Consider the following 16905-nt stretch of genomic DNA (forward strand, 5'->3'; position numbering starts at 1 on the left):
GGGAGGTTAACCCCTGAGCCTAGGTTGCTGGGCACCCAGGAGACCGCGCTGCCAGCACCACGGCCGTGAGAGCCTAGCGGGCGCTCGACACCTGCGGGTACGGATGGTGGGCACGACCTCGGGCACCTGCCTGGGCCACCTCGAGCTAGCTCCTCCTGAGTCTCCTTGGTCCCCTCCCCTGTAAAGGGGACATGATTCCCTGCAGGGCTGTGGCTGGGATTAGAGATAATGCGTGTGAGGACCCAGCAGTGCTTTCTCAGCTCTGACCCCAGAATGTCTGGCCAACTGCGGAGACGCAGAGACAGGCAGGAAGCGTGTGGTGGGCAGAAGGAGGGGGCCAGGTTCTGTGTAGCTTAACCCCTTCTGAGGACCAGTTTCTCCATCCAGGGTGTTCACGCTGCTGTGCGGAGCACATCTGGGGCTGTCCAGCAGCAGACACGGAGTCAGTGGCCACATTGCACGGTGTCAGCATCACCTGCTGGAGGGCTGGAGGGCCCGGGGGGGGATGGGTGGGAGGAGCCCGGACTGTGGGTCAGGAAGGCAGGACTCCAGCCTCGCCTCAGCCCCACCTGTACCACCAGATGGTGTGAGAATAAAGCCGCTCAGACCGGGTACTTCCAAATGCAAAATGCGCCCACAGAAATCACAGCCTGTCTCTAGACCCAGTGGGAGAGAGGCAGAAACGGTGAGTAGTCACGGGATGGAGCTGGTGAGCTGCTCTGTGTGCTTACCCACCTTCCGTCCCCCTGTCTCTCCATCGGTGCCCGAGAACTGGACACAGTTCTATGCGGCCACACGGCCTGTGCTGACCAGGGCTCCACGCTTGCTTTAGTGTCTGCTGCCGCTGTCTCGAACTTCTCAACCCTTTTTTTTTTTTTTTTTTTTTGGCCACGAGGCCTGAGGGATCTTAGTTCCGTGGCCAGGGATCGAACCTGCACCCCCTGCAGTGGTAGCGTGGAGTCTTAACCACTGGACCGCCAGGGAGGTCCCTTGAACTTCTCAGTACTTTTGAACCAGGGGCCCCATGTTTTCCTCCCTTCCCTAACTAGGTAGCCGATCTCGCTTACAAGGGCAGACGCTGGCCCACACTCGCTTGTGCTTTTCCCTTCCGTGCTGTGCTTTCACTCTTTCACATCTCAGCGTCTTATCTGTGGGCCCCTAAAGACAATGGCCCAGACAGACCACGTCTTTTTCTTCGTCCCCTGGTACCTAAGAGGGCCTGGAAGGTGACACTACCTTTATCACTCCATCTCCTCAGTTTCCAGATGAAAATTAAGGAACCAAGAAGTGAAGTGATGGGCCCAGGCGATACAGCTAGAAGGTGCTTTGGAGCCGGGGCCATGGATGGCTGAGTTCAGGACAAATTTCCCCCCCTGATGCCAGGAGGGGTTGTCACGGATCTCACAGCCCCCTCCTCCCGGGGCCTCCAGGCTCCCTCTTTTCTGATGGCTCACGTAGCCCAGGTCACATGCACGTTCAAGGCCCCCATCGTGGTGGGGAGAGGATTTCAAGCAGCCCAGGGCACGGCTCCTGCGCTCAGGGAGCCTGAAGGGTGTTTGGAGACTTAGGATTCCTCTGGAGGAAGGGGGTAATTCCTCCCACTTGCCAGGTGGACAAATGTAGGTCCACCCGGTGAGGCCACTTGCTCGCGGTCGCCCGAGGTCAGCAAGCAGGCAGCCCGGGCGCCGCAGCTCCCTCCCGGCCACGCCACCCCGAGCCCGCTCGAGGCCCCTACAGGCTTGGGCTTCTTTGTGGCCTCCGCCTCCCTCCTCTTCAGCTCCGTGAAGATGACATCGAAGAACTCCTCCTCGGCCTCGGTGACCAGCTGCTCCAGCTTCAAGGCAGGCTTCTCTTCCCTCGGGTGGCTAGCCTTGCCCTCCGCCTTGCCCTCCGCCTTGCCCTCCGCCTTCAGTCGCATCTCACGGTGCCTGGCCTCCAGGGTCTTCTCCCGCCGGGCCTCACGCTCAAACATCTGTGCACAGGGACAAAGAGGCCGTGGGAGAGGCGGGCAGGCAGCGCTGGCTCCCAGCACGGGCGCCGGGCGGGTTCTCCTTGCTCGACTCCAAGCAGCCCACACAGAGGCCTGTACTCCGGGCTAATGGCAAGAAAGGGGGGCTAAATATGGGGGTTGGGAGGCGGGAGCAGGGGTGCCAAGATACTCAGTTCCAAGGAATTCCAAGAACACGGATGCAGGCATGAAGAACACCCTCTGGGGCTGCGCAACATGGCGGCCTGGGCCCACAGAGGACGAGTTCATTGGTGGGACCACAATCTCAGGCAGAGCCAGGAGGGTCTCCCAGGGTCTCGGCACCAGGGGTTTTCAATTTCTCTGCGTGCCCCACGGTTCTGGGGAGGCGCCTCCGGGGTGATGGATCTCAGCCCCCAGGGCCCCTTCCCCAGGACGGTCCCCTTCCAGCTGTCTTCTCTACAGGCATTCTGCTAAGCCTTCCTTGGACAGGTTCTGCTGCCCCAAGGGTATGTTGTTTGAAACTAGACAAACTGACCGAGTCAAACCACTTGGATTTGCAGCTGAAAAAAACTGAAGCTTGGAGAGGTAGAGTGACTTGCCCAGGGCCACTTGGCTACTGAGTAGTGAAGCCAGGGTGGATTCAGACATTCCCAGCATCCATTTCTCGGGCTCATTTCCTGATCCACCCCCAAATATCTATCCATTTCCCAGGAGGTGACAGAAAAGGGCACCTGTTCTTCCCTGACTGGCCCGCTTGGCCAGGGGGCCAGGTCAGGACAGGAGCTGGTGCACACCTCGCCCGGGGCCCGCACCTACCGAGGAAACCATGTTCTTCTCGTTCCTCTGCAGGGTGCACAGCCCATTTGAGACCTCCAGCAGCGTGGTTGTCCCCAGCTGGGAGCCACAGGCAATGAAACATCCATTGCCCTGTACCCGGAGGCAGAAGAGGGCCTCGTCACACACCTGTTGGAGGGTCAGGCAGACCCGGGTGAGGGAGGAGAGAGGAGCAATGTCACCCTTTGTTGGTCTGATTATCTGGCTCCTGGGGAGACTTAGCCAAGCAGCCCCATTCAGACACCCTTGGTGGCTCCCCCGATTGAGGGGGACCCCAGCCTCAACCCACAGGATGAAGTTCACACTCTACGACTGGCTGTAAATCCCTTCACCCCCAGCCTCATCTTCCATCTCAGCCTGCCCCCCCTCACACACCCCTTCAGTCCAGCCCCACTTTCTTTCTTTCTTTTTTTTTTTTTCTTTGCTGCACTATTGGGCACGTGGGATCTTAGCTCCCTGACCAGGGATCGAACCCGTGGCCCCTGCATTGGGAGCGTGGAGTCTTAACCACTGGACCTCCAGGGAAGTCCCTTCAGCCCCACTTTCATTCTGCAGTTTCCCCAGCCCCACGCTTTTCCACGGCCCTAGCCTGCAGGTCTCTGCTCTGGCTTTGCTGATGGGATAACGTTAGCTCAGGCTGGAAGGGGTCAGCTGCCAGAAGCCTGCGCCCTGGCTTCTGAAGGAACAGGCCTGGCGGGAGGAAAGGCCGGGCATCTGCTTTTCTCCTTTTGTAATTCCCCTCAGGTGATTCTGCTGTGCCACCAGAGTCTGAGGGCCTGGGTGCATGCGGAGGCAGGTGCACGTGACCTTCAGGCTGAGGGCGGGGTCACATTGCTTGAACACAAAGTCCCAGATGTCCAAGGTCCCGTCCATCTTGGTGGTGAAGAAAACCGCTGGCCTCACTGGGCTCCAGGCACCATCAGTGAGATAAGCCATGTGGTACCTGTTGGGAGCCGGGTGCCACCGGTCAGGGACCACTGTGGTTGGGACGGATGGAGAGCCTGCTGAGCCGCAGCCCTACTCATCCAGCCCCGCCCCGGCTCCAGGGTTTCATTGCTGGGCAGGAAGTTCTTTCTTGTGTCTGACTTCTAGCCACGCCAGCCTCGCCACCCACAGCTCACAGTTTGCACTATAAAGGGTTTTGGGTGGGGTCCTTCCCAGGGGCTGGTCACTGGCGTTTTCCACAGCCAACTCCAGGGCACAGGCTTGGGCCCAGTCCCCCAGCCGTGAGACTCACTTGAAAGGAGTCGGAGGAAGGAAAAGTTGCCCAGAAAAGTTCATGCTACTGAGATGAAGAGAGTGTTATACTTTCTACTTGGTTTAACCCAGATTTTCAACGATTTCTGCAGTGAAGAATGAAACTGGACCCTTATCTTATACTGTGTACAAAAATCAACTCGAAATGAATTAAAGGCTAAAACGTATGACCTGAAACCATAAAACTTCTAGAAGAAAATGTAGTGGAAAAGTTCCTTGACATTGGCCTTGGCAATGACCTTTTGGATATATGGCACCAAAAGCAAAAATAAACACGTGGGATTACATCAACCTAAAAAGCTTCTGCACAGCAAACAGTCAACAAAATGAAAAGGCAACTAACACAACATGGTAAATCAACTCTAGGCCATTAAACATTTTAAAATAAATAAATTAATTAATTAAAAAATAAATTTAAAAGTTGCACAGGCAACCTAAGGAAAATATTTGCAACAAGCCATATGTCCGATAAGGGGTTAATATCCCAAATATATAAGGAACTCATACAACTCAATGGCAAAAAACCAAATCACCCGATTAAAAAAATGGGCAAAGGACCCAGACATGGATCTTCAAAGAAGACATACAGATGGCCAACAGGCATGCGAAAAGGTGCTCAGCATCACTAATCATCAGAGGAATGCAATCAAAACCACAATGAGGGGCTTCCCTGGTGGCGCAGTGGTTGAGAGTCCGCCTGCCGATGCAGGGGATGCGGGTTCGTGCCCCGGTCCGGGAAGATCCCACGTGCCGCGGAGCAGCTGGGCCCATGAGCCACGGCCGCTGAGCCTGCGCGTCCGGAGCCTGTGCTCCGCAGCGGGAGAGGCCACAACAGTGAGAGGCCCGCGTACCGCAAAAAAAACAAAAAAACAAAAAACCACAATGAGATATCACCTCACAACTGTGAGGATAGCTAAATTATTAGAAAAACAAAAGATGAGAGCTGGAGAGGGTGTGGAGAAAAGGGAACCCTTGTGCACTGTTAGTGGGAATGTAAATTGGTGCAGCCGCTATGGAGAACAGTGTGGAGGGTCCTCAATCCCATTTCTGGGTCTTTAGCCGAAGGAATTGAAATCAGGATCTCGAAGAGATACCTGCCCTCCCATGTCCACTGCAGCACTATTCACAATAGCCAAACATGGAAACAACCTAAATGTCCATCGACAGATGAATGTGCAGTTTCAAGCATCTTCCTTTGTGAAGGGGCTGAATCAAGCCACTTCCCAGTGTAAGCTTGGCTGTTTGTGGAGAAGTGTTTTCTCCATTTTATGGGTGGACACAGAGAGGCTCAGAGCACTCCTGGGTTGGGCTGGGCCCCCCCCTGTCCCCTCCACCCCCTGCATCCCTCTCCCGCCCCAACGTCCCCCCTTACTTGGTCCACATGATGGACGACTCCCGGCTGTCTTCTGACCAGATGCGGGCGGTCCAGTCGCCGACAGTCAGAAAGTTCTTTGGGTAAAACGGGTTTCGCTGCAGGGCATAGATGGGGCCATGGTGGCCTGAGAAGGTGCACACGATCTTCTCAGCCGGTGTCTTGGCCTTACGGTTGCAGGAGATGACGATGCCTTGCTCCGTGCCCACCATGAACTTGGTCGGCTGTGGAGGGGGTGACACGTGAGCGAAAGGCTCCATGGAACATCAGCTCAGTGTTTAGCTGGCAAGGCGAGCGGTTTTCCAGAGTCAGGGTGGTGGAGCGGCAGGACGGCTGGGGATCCAGAGGTGTTGAAAGTGCCTTCGGTTTAAGCCTCTGCTCGCGCTGTGCCCCACCCCCTTCTAGGTAGCTGTGCCCACTCTTGTGCTTGGTCAGATCCCACACTTCTTTAAACCTGCCCAAGGGCCCCACGAATAATGAAGCCCTCCCTGACTCTTCTGGTCCCTGGAGAGTCTCATCACCAGCCCTCTTCATGTAGCCTCACTGTGTCCACTAAGCATTTTGCCATAAAGATCCTGAATGTTTACACATAAAGTAAGTGATTGAATCAATAATGTAAAACTTGGATCTAGAAGAGCTCCCTCCAGCCTCCAACTACTACTCCCGGCAAAACTGGTCTACATTGTACACCCGTGTCCATAGCATCTTTATTCACAACACCCAAGTGTCATCGACATGTGAACGACATGTGGTCTCTGCCCATACAATGCAATATTATTTGGCCTCAGAAAGGAAGGAAATTCTGCCACGCCCTACAGTGTTGATAAACCTTGAGGACATTGTACTAAGTGAAAAAAGCTCATCACAAAAAGACAAACGCAGTAAGTGTTCACTAAAATGAGGGACCCGGAGGAGGTAAATTCATAGACACAGAAAGTTGAAGGGGCTGAAGGGAGGGGAAAATGGGGAGTTTGTTGATTAAAAGGTACAGAGTGTCAGTTTTGTAAGATGAAAAAGCTCGGGAGAGCCCACAATGTACATATATTTAACAATGGTTAAGATGGTACATTTTACATTATGTGTGTTTTGTTTTTGTTTTTACTACAATTAAAAAGAACAACTGGGCTACAAATTGGAGGGTCAAAGGAAAGTGAAGACCCTTCTACACTGTTGGTGGGAATGTAAATTAGTACAATCATTGTGGGGAACAGTATGGAGGTTCCTTAAAAAACTAAATATAGAACTACCATATGATCCAGCAATCCCACTTCTGGGCATATATTCGAAAAGATACACGCACCCCAATGTTTACTACAGCACTATTTACAATAGCCAAGACATGAAAGTAACCTAAATGCCCATCAATAGAGGAATGAATAAAGAAGATGTGATACATATATACGATGGAATATTACTCAGCCATTAAAAAGAATGTAATAATACCATTTGCAGCAACATGGATGGACCCAGAGATGATCATATTAAGTGAAGTAAGTCAGACAAGGACAAATATTCTATGATATCACTTATATGTGGAATCTAATTAAAAAATGATACAAATGAACCTATTTAGGGAGACTGTGTGCTCACAGTGCAGGGGGCCCAGGTTCGATCCCTGGTCAGGAACTAGATCCCACGTGCATGCCGCAACTAAGAGCCCTCATGCTGCAACTAAGAAGCCCACATGCTGCAACTAAGAAGCTCGCATGCCACAACTGAAGATCCCGCCTGCCGCAACTAAGACCCGGCGTAGCCTAAGTAAATAAATATTTAAAGAACAAAACAAAACAAAAAAAACCCCAATGAATCTATCTATAAACAGAAACAGACTCACAGATATCGAAATGAAACTTATGGTTACCAAGGAGGAAAGGTGTGGGGAAGTGATAAATTAGGAGTTTGGGATTAACGTATACACACTACTATATACAAAATAGATAACAAGGACCTTCTGTGTAGCACGGGGAACTCTACTCAATGCCCTGTAATGACATACATGGGAAAAGAATCTAAAAAAGAGTAGACATATGTATTATGTACAACTGATTCACTTTGCTGTGGAACAGAAACTAACACAACATTGCAAATCAACTATACTCCAATAAAAATTAAACAAACAAGAAAAAAGGAAAGGAAAGAGACACAGCTCGAGAGTCTCAGAAAAGTAAGGAATAAAGTCAACTCCAGGGCTTCTGCAAGCTAGTAAGGGAGATAAACTGCCCAGGTCTCGGCGGCCCATCGTGCCTCAGACTCCTTGGTGGGGCGTGGGGTGGAGAGCCTGGGCCTTGGGGTCAGAGCCCTCGGTTTGAGCCCCAGCATCCCCGTGTTCTAGAGCATATGACTTACCTCCCTAAGATGAGTTGTTTATCTGCAAAGTAGGGATAATCACATCACCTCACAAGACGGTCATGGGTGATCACACAAGCTCATCACGTAAGGCAGTGACAAGGGTCCAGCACACAGTGTGGGAGAGGTGAGGGCTGGTGGCACTGAGGTCATTGCATCTGGCACTTGGACTAGCAATCTCTGATTCGAGGACAGAATGTTTTTCTGAGTCCTCCCCACCGTGACTCCATGCCCAGGGCTGAGGGGTTCAGTAAAACTGTTCTTCCACCTCATCCGCCACATTGATCCCCCAGCCTGGGGGGTGGGCGGGGGGACTCCCAGGGCAGGGGTGAGGCCAGCGCACCTCCATCTCCTAAGGGCCCGGGAATGATGTCACACGGCCTGGAAGCAAACCAGTGACAGTCCCAAGGGGGAGCCAGGCCAAGAGCCATCTGGAAAGGTCGTTTTCTTGCTTTGGAGGGAGTCTTCATTTGCACCTTCTAGAAGCTTCCCTCCTCAGACACAACCACATTCCCACTTTGATATTTCTTCACTGTTCCTTCTCAGTTACTAAATGCCATCATAGGCCTGTGCTCTGGTTTGCCAGGGAGCCTCCTCTGATCTCATTTTCCTCTCCAACACCTCTTCTTTCCCCACGGAAGTGAAGCCACCGGCCCAGGGTCCCACGTGATGCAGGGACAGAGCTGGTGCCTGGCCTCTGAATGCTGGTTGTGGACAGGGCTCTTCGCATAGAATGGGGCCTCTCTGGAATCCTGTCCTTTCAGAAAGCTTGCCTGCTGATCAGCCTGGACACTAGCCAAATGGCGACTCTTGAGTGAATTAGAATGGCCTCCTTCCTCTGCTCTGCTGCCCCCTGCTGGAAGGTGGTTGTAAAGACCACACAGGTCTAGGAGGACCACAGGAGGATGGTCCAGTGCGCAAGGTCAGAAGTAGCCTCAGGGCCCACCTGACACAGTAGCCACGGGTCTGCCCTTGGCTTTGGCTGCCCTGGCAGTGGAAGTCAGGGAAGGGAGAGGAAGGGACACCCACCAGAGTAGCCTCGAACTCCAGGGAGATGGCCCCCAAGGCATGCTCCAACTGTTCCTTTTTGGTGATGTCCATGATGACGACCTCGGTGGGCTCACTCATCTTCCGGACGTCCCACCACATGACCTGATGGGAGGAGGGGCCAACTCTGAGGCCTGAGGTCCCGCAATTCTCCTGACTTTTGCCTTCTCTACCCCCTCCACCTTTTTGGGGCCAGTCACTGGGGCCAAAGGGGTGTCTGACAGAAACTACCAGCAACCCGAGGGAACAAACATGCTTTGAGAATCACTCCTTTTGGCCACAGTCCCAAGCCCGGCTAATCATCAGCGTCATGAGCAAGCTTCCTAAAATCCAGATGTCAGGGCCTCACCCCAGACCTACTGAAGGAGAATTGCCAGATGTGGGCCCTGGAGTCTGTATTCTTAAAGTCTCCTCACACCAGGGCAATATATAGCCACATTCAAAATGCACACATGCTTTGACCCAGAAATCCCACCGCCAGGAACGTATGCTTCACACGTGTGCGGTCATCTATATACAAACACATCCTTTGCCACATTTTCTGGTAACTACAAAATATTAAAATCCACTTAAACAAATTACAGCATACCCATAATTTATTAAGTCCTTAGCAGGCATGGGGCAGCGCTTTACTATATATGAAATCATCTTCAAGACATGCTAAATGAAAAACATCAGGGCTTCCCTGGTGGCGCAGTGGTTGGGAGTCTGCCTGCCGATGCAGGGGACATGGGTTCGTGCCCCGGTCCGGGAAGATCCCACATGCCGCGGAGCGGCTGGGCCTGTGAGCCATGGTCGCTGAGCCTGCGTGTCTGGAGCCTGTGCTCCGCAACGGGAGAGGCCCCAACAGTGAGAGGCCCGCGTACCGCAAACAAAAACAAAAACAAACAAACAAACAAAAACGTCAAGTGCAGATCAACGTGCAAAGTGTACAGAAAGAGAGTGAAGACAGACACACTTGCTTCGGTATGCAGACACGGAGCCTGGAGGCTGATGTGGGTGGGAGCCTACACGGAGGGGGACTGGGAGGTTTGAGGGTAGAGGTGGGAGGAAGGCGTTTACTGTCTGCCCTTTTGTACCTTTGGGATCTTGTTCCCATGTGAATGTATTACCTATTATACAATTTAAAAATGGAATGAAAAGGAAACATTCTTAGGTAATTAAGTGGGAGGCCGGGCAACTGCTCTGATCCCCACCCCCTCGCCCCCCACAGCGCCTGGCTGGTGGGTACCTGCCCGTCCGTGGATGCTGAGAAGCACTCGGTGCCCGTCTTCGACTGCAGCCAGATGGTGCCGTAAACAGGGTCTCGGTGGCTGAACTCAATGGTGGACAGCTCTGCCACCAGGCTGCCCTTCCGGGTGTCCCAACAGGCTGGCGGGGAAGAAAATGAAGAGGATGTGATGGGGGCACAGGCTTCCTTTCTTAGTGCAGGGAGCACGGGATAGAGGGATGCTACTTGTCTTGGTTTGGCAGGTATGTGGTTTTTTAGAAGCGGGGCTAAGTTCAAACCCGCCTGAGTTTCCTACCAGCCCCCAAAGCGTGCTTCATTCATTCCACTGAGCCCCTAACACGTGTTGAGCATCACACTGGGCACTGGGGAAGCCACTGGGATTCAGACAGCCACAGTCCCTGGGAGACAGGAAAGGAAATCTGCAAGTACAGCCCGTGCTGTGATTGCTCCAGAAGGAGACACATGGAGGCAGTCAGGGAAGGCTTCCTGGAGGAAGTGAGAAGGAACTAAGACTGAGGAGGAGCCTTGGGATGGAGTGAGCCAGGCAAAGAGAGAGGAGCACCTCCACCCCAGGGAAAGGCTCTGGGAAGTAAAAACATCTATGCAAATCGCTCCTGCTGCATCCACTCATTCCCTTTTCGCCTCTGTACCTTTGCTGCATCTGATCGGAAAGAAACACAGAGAGGGAGATTTATCCTTTCTTCTGATTCGTAATTAGTACGTCGCTTCTTCTGCCACCCAGATAAATTTGCAGGAGGTTTATGGGAGCCCACATCTATTTCACAACCCAGGAGTTCCCCTGGAGAGGAGGCAGCAGGTCTAAGAGGGAGATCAGAAGCCTCAGGAGGCTAGGAGGCCAGGAGGCAGCCTGGCCATAGAGAGGTGCCGAGAGGCGTCCCAGACATTCCGGCCCCTACTCCTGGAGCGAGAGGGGAACATAGGAGAGCTCATGAAGACAGGAGGGAAGGGGAGCCCTTTTCATGTCTGGTTGAGTCTGGCCTGGGATGCAGACAGGAGGGTTAATTGTTTGGTTGCTTCAAGGCCAGAGGTGAAGGGCAGGCAGAAACCTTCAGGGCCCATGTGGGCAGGTTTCTTCTGAGCTCACCAGGGATACCAACATCAGTTTTCTGGGTGTCCCACCAGCAAAAACGGCAGAGTAAAGACCTCTGAGAATTCTCTCCTCCATAAAGGCCAAGAGAACCTTGGCAAAAATGGTCGGAATCAACTTTTTCAGAACTCTGGAAATTAGCCGAAGGCTGGCAGCAAATCAGAGTGTTTATTTGAGAAAAACGGCTGAATCTTGGTAAGAACAGTAAGTTCTGTTGCATTTTGACGTGCCCTAGTTAGGATCCTATACTCTCCGGTTCTATGGTAGCCTTGAAAAATAACATTCTGCCTTCCTGGTAAAAAACCAATAGCCTGGCAGCCAAGGGATGGAGCAGAATGGAGCTGGAGCTCTTTCAAAGTCTCCTATTCAAAGAATTGTCATTATTTGACCTGTCTGTCTGGTGGTTCCCTGGAAGACCCCCCCCGCCCACTTGCAAGGTTGTCTATATTCACCTTGACTTGGAGCTTGCCCAGTGAAAAAGGTCTTTTTAAGAAGGCAATTTTGAAAATAATTATAATTACAGACAACTGATTAACTTTGCAGTGTCCCACAGTGGTGGATACCAAGTGGGGCAAGCAATAGGCTAACCAAAAAGCTTGAAAGGAAAAGCTGGAGAATGTCCGTAGGAGTTTTGAAAAGCTCCTGGAACCTAGAAGGTCACATGCATGGGTATGGCTGTGTGCATTCCCAGGGCTGCACACATACTTAGGAAAGAACTGAGAAGGCCCTAAGCTTTCACCTCTGGCTGACCTTAAGGCTCGGTGCAGCGGCTAAGGCAGAGTTGACAACTAGGCCTGGCTGAGTGTTGAACGTTTGCTCAAGTATGCACACAGAGCCTCGCAGCAAAGTCTGTGAGATTTATTGGCTCCAGATGACAGCAGGCAGAAAACATTCATCTCAAGCGCACGGGGAACATTCTCCAAGATAGACCACATGTTAGGCCATAAAACAGGCCTCAATGGATTTTAAAGATTGAAATCATGCAAGGTATCTTTTCTTACCATAACAGAATAAAAGTAGAAACCAATAACTGAAGGAAAACCGGAAAATTCACAAACATAGAGAAATTAAACAACATACATCTAAATAATCCATGGGTCAAAGAAGACGTCAAAGGCAAATTAGAAAATACCTTGAAATGAATGAACACGAGAAGACAACATACCAAAACTTAGGTGTGGCCAAAGCCGTGTTTAGAGGTAAATGTATAACTGTAAATATCTGTATTTTTAAAAACCTCAAACCAATAATCAAACCTTCCACTTTAAGAAATTTAGAAAAAGAAGAGCAAAATAAACCCAAAGCAAGCAGAAAGAAGGACATAATAAGGATTAGAGTGGAAATAAATGAAATGGGGAGTTTAAAAACTGAGAAAAATCAATAAAATAATAAGTCGGTTCTTTGAAAATAAAACAAAGTTTACCAACCTCTAGCTAGACTGACCAAGTGAAAAAGAGCAGACACTCAAATTACTAAAACCAGGAAAGACATAGGAGATGTTACTACCAACCTTACAGAAATGAAATGATCGTAAGAGAATGAACAATTGTGTCAACAAATTAGATTACCTAGATGAAAAGGAAAAATTCTAGAAAAACACAAACTATCAAAACTGATTCAAGAAGGAATAGAAAATGTGAGAAGACCTGTAACAAATAAAAAGGTTGAATTTTCAACTTTCAAACTACCAATAAGAAAAATCCCCGGACCAGATGGCTTCATTGGTGAATTCTACCAAATATTTAAAGAAGAATGGTTATCAACTGTTCACAAACTCTTCCAAAAAAAAAAAAAGAGGAGTAACACTTCCCCATTCATTCTTTTTTTTTTTAATGTATGAAGTTTTATTTAACTTATTAATGAAAGAATAAACTGAATGAATCCCCCTGTAAATGGTCTTCATACCTCTTGTTTTAGCCAGTTCTATAATTCTTTTTTCTTTTTTCCTTTTTTCTGCCCCGACTCACTCTATATAGCTGGTATTACTCACACCCATTACCGTGTAGGTTGCCCCGACTGCATCTCCTGAGATGGAGCTCCCCAGTGGTCTCCTAACCCCTTTGCCTCTAGCTAACCTAGCCCAGCTCAGGGTAGGCATACAGTGAATGTTTCTTGACTTTACCTGGCCCATAATTTTCTTAACTTTTTATTTTGAACTCATTTTAGGCTCACTTGGACTTCTACAGCTGAAGACACGGACAAGGTATCAGCAAAACCTGTCTCACCTTGACGTCTGGAAGCTGCAGGAAGTCCCCACCCCACTTTGTCCTCCATGGCAAGCCTGGCCTGGCAGGTGGGCCCTGGCCAGACAGCAGCAGGGGCCAAGCTGCCTGAGAGCCTGCAGGGGACTCGGGCTGACTCCTGGTTAAGGGCCGGGGGTGGGGGTCCCTCCTTACCGATCTGCCCATTGTAGCAGCCTGCCAGGAGCACGTGGGAATCTTTGGGGTTGTATTCCAAGGTGACAAGAGGAGAAGACGGCTTTAGGACAATTTCTGGCCTGTTGGGATTTTCTACAAAGCAGAACAACAATAACAACTATATATATATATATATATATATACCTGGAAAAAAAAAGACAGGGTCAAACACTTTAACCCCTTTTACAGGTGGGGGGGGGGGGGCAGGGGAAGCCTGTATATATATATATATATATATACCTGGAAAAAAAAGGACAGGGTCAAACACTTTAACCCCTTTTACAGGTGGGGGGGGGGTGGCAGGAGAAGCCTGGAATCCCCTCTGCAGGCTGCAAGCTGCAAGCTCTGGTCCTCAGTGGCCAGCATCTAGCCCTGGAGGCTCTTCTACTGGTTTTAGTTTTGGGAATCAGGATTGTGTATGTGTGATTGTCATTCTAGTCCATTTTCCAGGTTTGGTATTAAATGAGGTTTAAGGCTTTTACAAAAAGTCAACTCTCCCCTGACTTGTGTGAACCAGCTGCCCTGTCTGTACAGCAGGGGTAATGATGGAGTCCAACCCATGGGACAGCGCTAAGAGCTCATTGAGCTGCTCAGGAGTGTAAAGTGCTCAGTCCTGTGCATGGCACCTACACCTGCTAATAAAGGCTAACGTTTATTTTTACAACAACAGCAATGAGGGACGTCTGAGAGCATAGATGGAGACCACAATCACCTGCTACCTGCCAGACTCTGCCCTTGGAGTGAGCCCTTCTGTCAACAGTGGTCCGTGCTCCCGAGTGGACACACTGCCCCTACTGGCCATGAACCAGGGGAAAGTGTCAGGACAGGTGGGACAGAGGTGAGTCCCTGCGTCCCTGTGAGGACCCCTTGGGTCACTTCTCAGTCTGCTGGGGACTCTTTCTGATATGCCCTTCAGGGACCCAGAGTTGGGTCTCCATGTAGTCTGGTCTTGAATGCCCTGGGATCTGGAAATGAAGGGAGTTCCTGCTTCTGATCTGGTTCCGCTTGGCTGCACCTGAACCCAGACAGCAAAGGGATGAGACGGTGGCTTCCTCCTGGGTCCCTGGGCATCCCAGTGAGGGACCAGCCCCACGAGAGTCCTGCTCCTTCTACCTTCCTCCCCCCGGGTTCTCACTGGTCTCTGCCGCACTCCCTCATCCTTCCCTGTGGCTACCAGACCCCTCTGCTTCTCACCCAGGTCCCAGATGTACGATTCATTGCTCATGCCCTCAGGCGCCCGTTGAAAATTCAAGCAAGAGTACGCCACTGCCAACTTCCTGTTGCCATCGGGGTGCCAGGAGATGTGTGTGGCTGGCCGCTTAATTTCCTGGGGATCCCTTTAGGGGAGGGAGAGAGGGCAGAAGACTGAAATCCCAGGCTCCCTCAATTTCGTATTTGCTAAATTTTTTCTTAAAAGAATTCATACATAGTTAAACATTCACTCAGATAAATTTATTTTAAAAACAAAGCTGACAGGACTCCCTTAATTGGAAAACTGATCTCACCAGCCATAAATAAAAACTAATAAAAATTAAGGCAATGGAAATAAAATATTAAATTTCAGCCTGGTGTCTTCGTTTGCTGAAAGTTCTGAGCCTGAGGCTTGATTTCTCATTAATATTAAACTATGAGGGAGGATGAAGAATTCAGCCATTACGCTCCTTGGTATTGGCCCAACTGAGTTGAAAACGTATGTCCACACAAAAACCTGCACACAGAGGTTTACGGCAGTTTTATTCATAATTCCCCAAACTTGGAACCAACCAAGGCGCCCTTCGGTAGATGAATGGATAAACTGTAGTACATCCAGACATCATTATTATTCAGCATTAAAAAGAAATGAGCTATCAAGCTATGAAAAGACATGGTGGAAACTTAATGCACATTGCTAAGTGAAAGAAACCAATCTGAAAAGGCTACATGTTGTATGATTCCAACTATATGACATTCTGGGAAAGGCAAAACCAGGGAGACAGTACAACAATCAGGGCAAGGGTTTGGGGGCAGGGAGGGATACATAGGTAAAATACAGGGGATTTTTGGACAGTGAAAGTATTCTATATAATACATTTGGAATGTATGACACCAAGAGTGAAACCTAATGTAAACTATAAACTTTGGGTGTGCTGTAGGCATCCCCCAAATTTCAAATGTTGAAGCCTAATCTCCAATGGGCTGGTATTAGGAGGTGGGGCCTTTGGGAGGTGATTAGGTCATGAGGGTAGAGCCCTAATGAATGGGATTAGTGCCCTTATAAAAGAGGGTCCACAGAGATCCCTCACCCCTTCTGCCTTGTGAGTTCACAGCAAGCAGACGGCTGTGTCTGAGTTAGAAAGTGAGTCCTGGGAATTCCCTGGAGGTCCAGTGGTTAGGACTCGCACTTTATTTATTTATTTTTTTTTGCGTTACGCGGGCCTCTCACTGTTGTGGCCTCTCCCGTTGCGGAGCACAGGCTCCGGACGCGCAGGCTCAGCGGCCATGGCTCACGGGCCCAGCCGCTCCGCGGCATGTGGGATCTTCCCAGACTGGGGCTCGAACCTGCGTCCCCTACATCGGCAGGCGGACTCCCAACCACTGCGCCACCAGGGAAGCCCAGGACTCAGCACTTTCACTGCAGGGGGCCGGTGAGTCCTCACCAGACACAGAACTTGACCTTGCTGGCACCCTGATCTCAGACTTTCAGCCTCCAGAGTGGTAAGGGATAAATTTCTGTTGTTTATAAGCCACCCGACTTACGGTACTTTGATACAGCAGCCTGAACAGACTAAGGGCAGGGTGTAATGATGTCAGTTTTGTTCTCTGACTGTGACAAATGTTCCACCTGCGGGGAGGGAGGAGGGAAGGGACGCTGATGGTGGGAGAGGCTGTGTGGGATGCGGGAGGATGCGGCATGTGGGAACTCTCCGTACATTCTGATCAGTTTTGCTGGGGACTTAAAACTGCTCGAGAGACACTGCTTCGGGAAAGATTTGAGGTGTTGTCTTTACTTGTTGCAAGTAATAAATCCTTCCTTCTCTGGGAAAAAAAAAAAACTGCTCGAAAAATATTAACTCTTAATAGAAAAAAATGAAAGGGGAGGGAGAATGTGTAAGAGTTAGAAAAGGATTAAAGACTTAATGGCCCCAGGGCTTCCCTGGTGGCGCAGTGGTTGAGAGTCCGCTCGCTGATGCGGGGGACACGGGTTCGTGCCCCGGTCCGGGAGGGTCCCACATGCCTTGGAGCAGCTGGGCCCCTGAGCCATGGCCGCTGAGCCTGCGCGTCCGGAGCCTGGGCTCCGCAACGGGAGAGGCTACGGCTGTGAGAGGCCCGCGTACCGGGTGGGGG

At 50.7% G+C, this 16905-nt stretch overlaps 1 protein-coding gene across 1 annotated transcript in view; it reads right to left on the reverse strand.

Annotated features, from left to right (window-relative positions):
- Positions 1-1564: 1564 nt before the first annotated feature.
- DNAI2 (dynein axonemal intermediate chain 2) overlaps positions 1565-16905 on the reverse strand; it is a 19846-nt gene continuing 4505 nt past the window's right edge. Inside the window, exons 4-11 of the mRNA XM_007454416.1 lie at positions 14776-14918; positions 13561-13674; positions 10057-10196; positions 8808-8930; positions 5433-5656; positions 3611-3746; positions 2786-2896; positions 1565-1972 (exon numbers count right to left, since the gene is read on the reverse strand). Coding sequence (XP_007454478.1) covers positions 1565-1972; positions 2786-2896; positions 3611-3746; positions 5433-5656; positions 8808-8930; positions 10057-10196; positions 13561-13674; positions 14776-14918 — 1399 coding nt within the window. The remainder of the gene's footprint in view (positions 1973-2785; positions 2897-3610; positions 3747-5432; positions 5657-8807; positions 8931-10056; positions 10197-13560; positions 13675-14775; positions 14919-16905) is intronic.

Source organism: Lipotes vexillifer, unplaced genomic scaffold (genome assembly GCF_000442215.2).
Source record: "Lipotes vexillifer unplaced genomic scaffold, Lipotes_vexillifer_v1.1 scaffold518, whole genome shotgun sequence".
Lineage (NCBI taxonomy): Eukaryota > Metazoa > Chordata > Mammalia > Artiodactyla > Lipotidae > Lipotes > Lipotes vexillifer.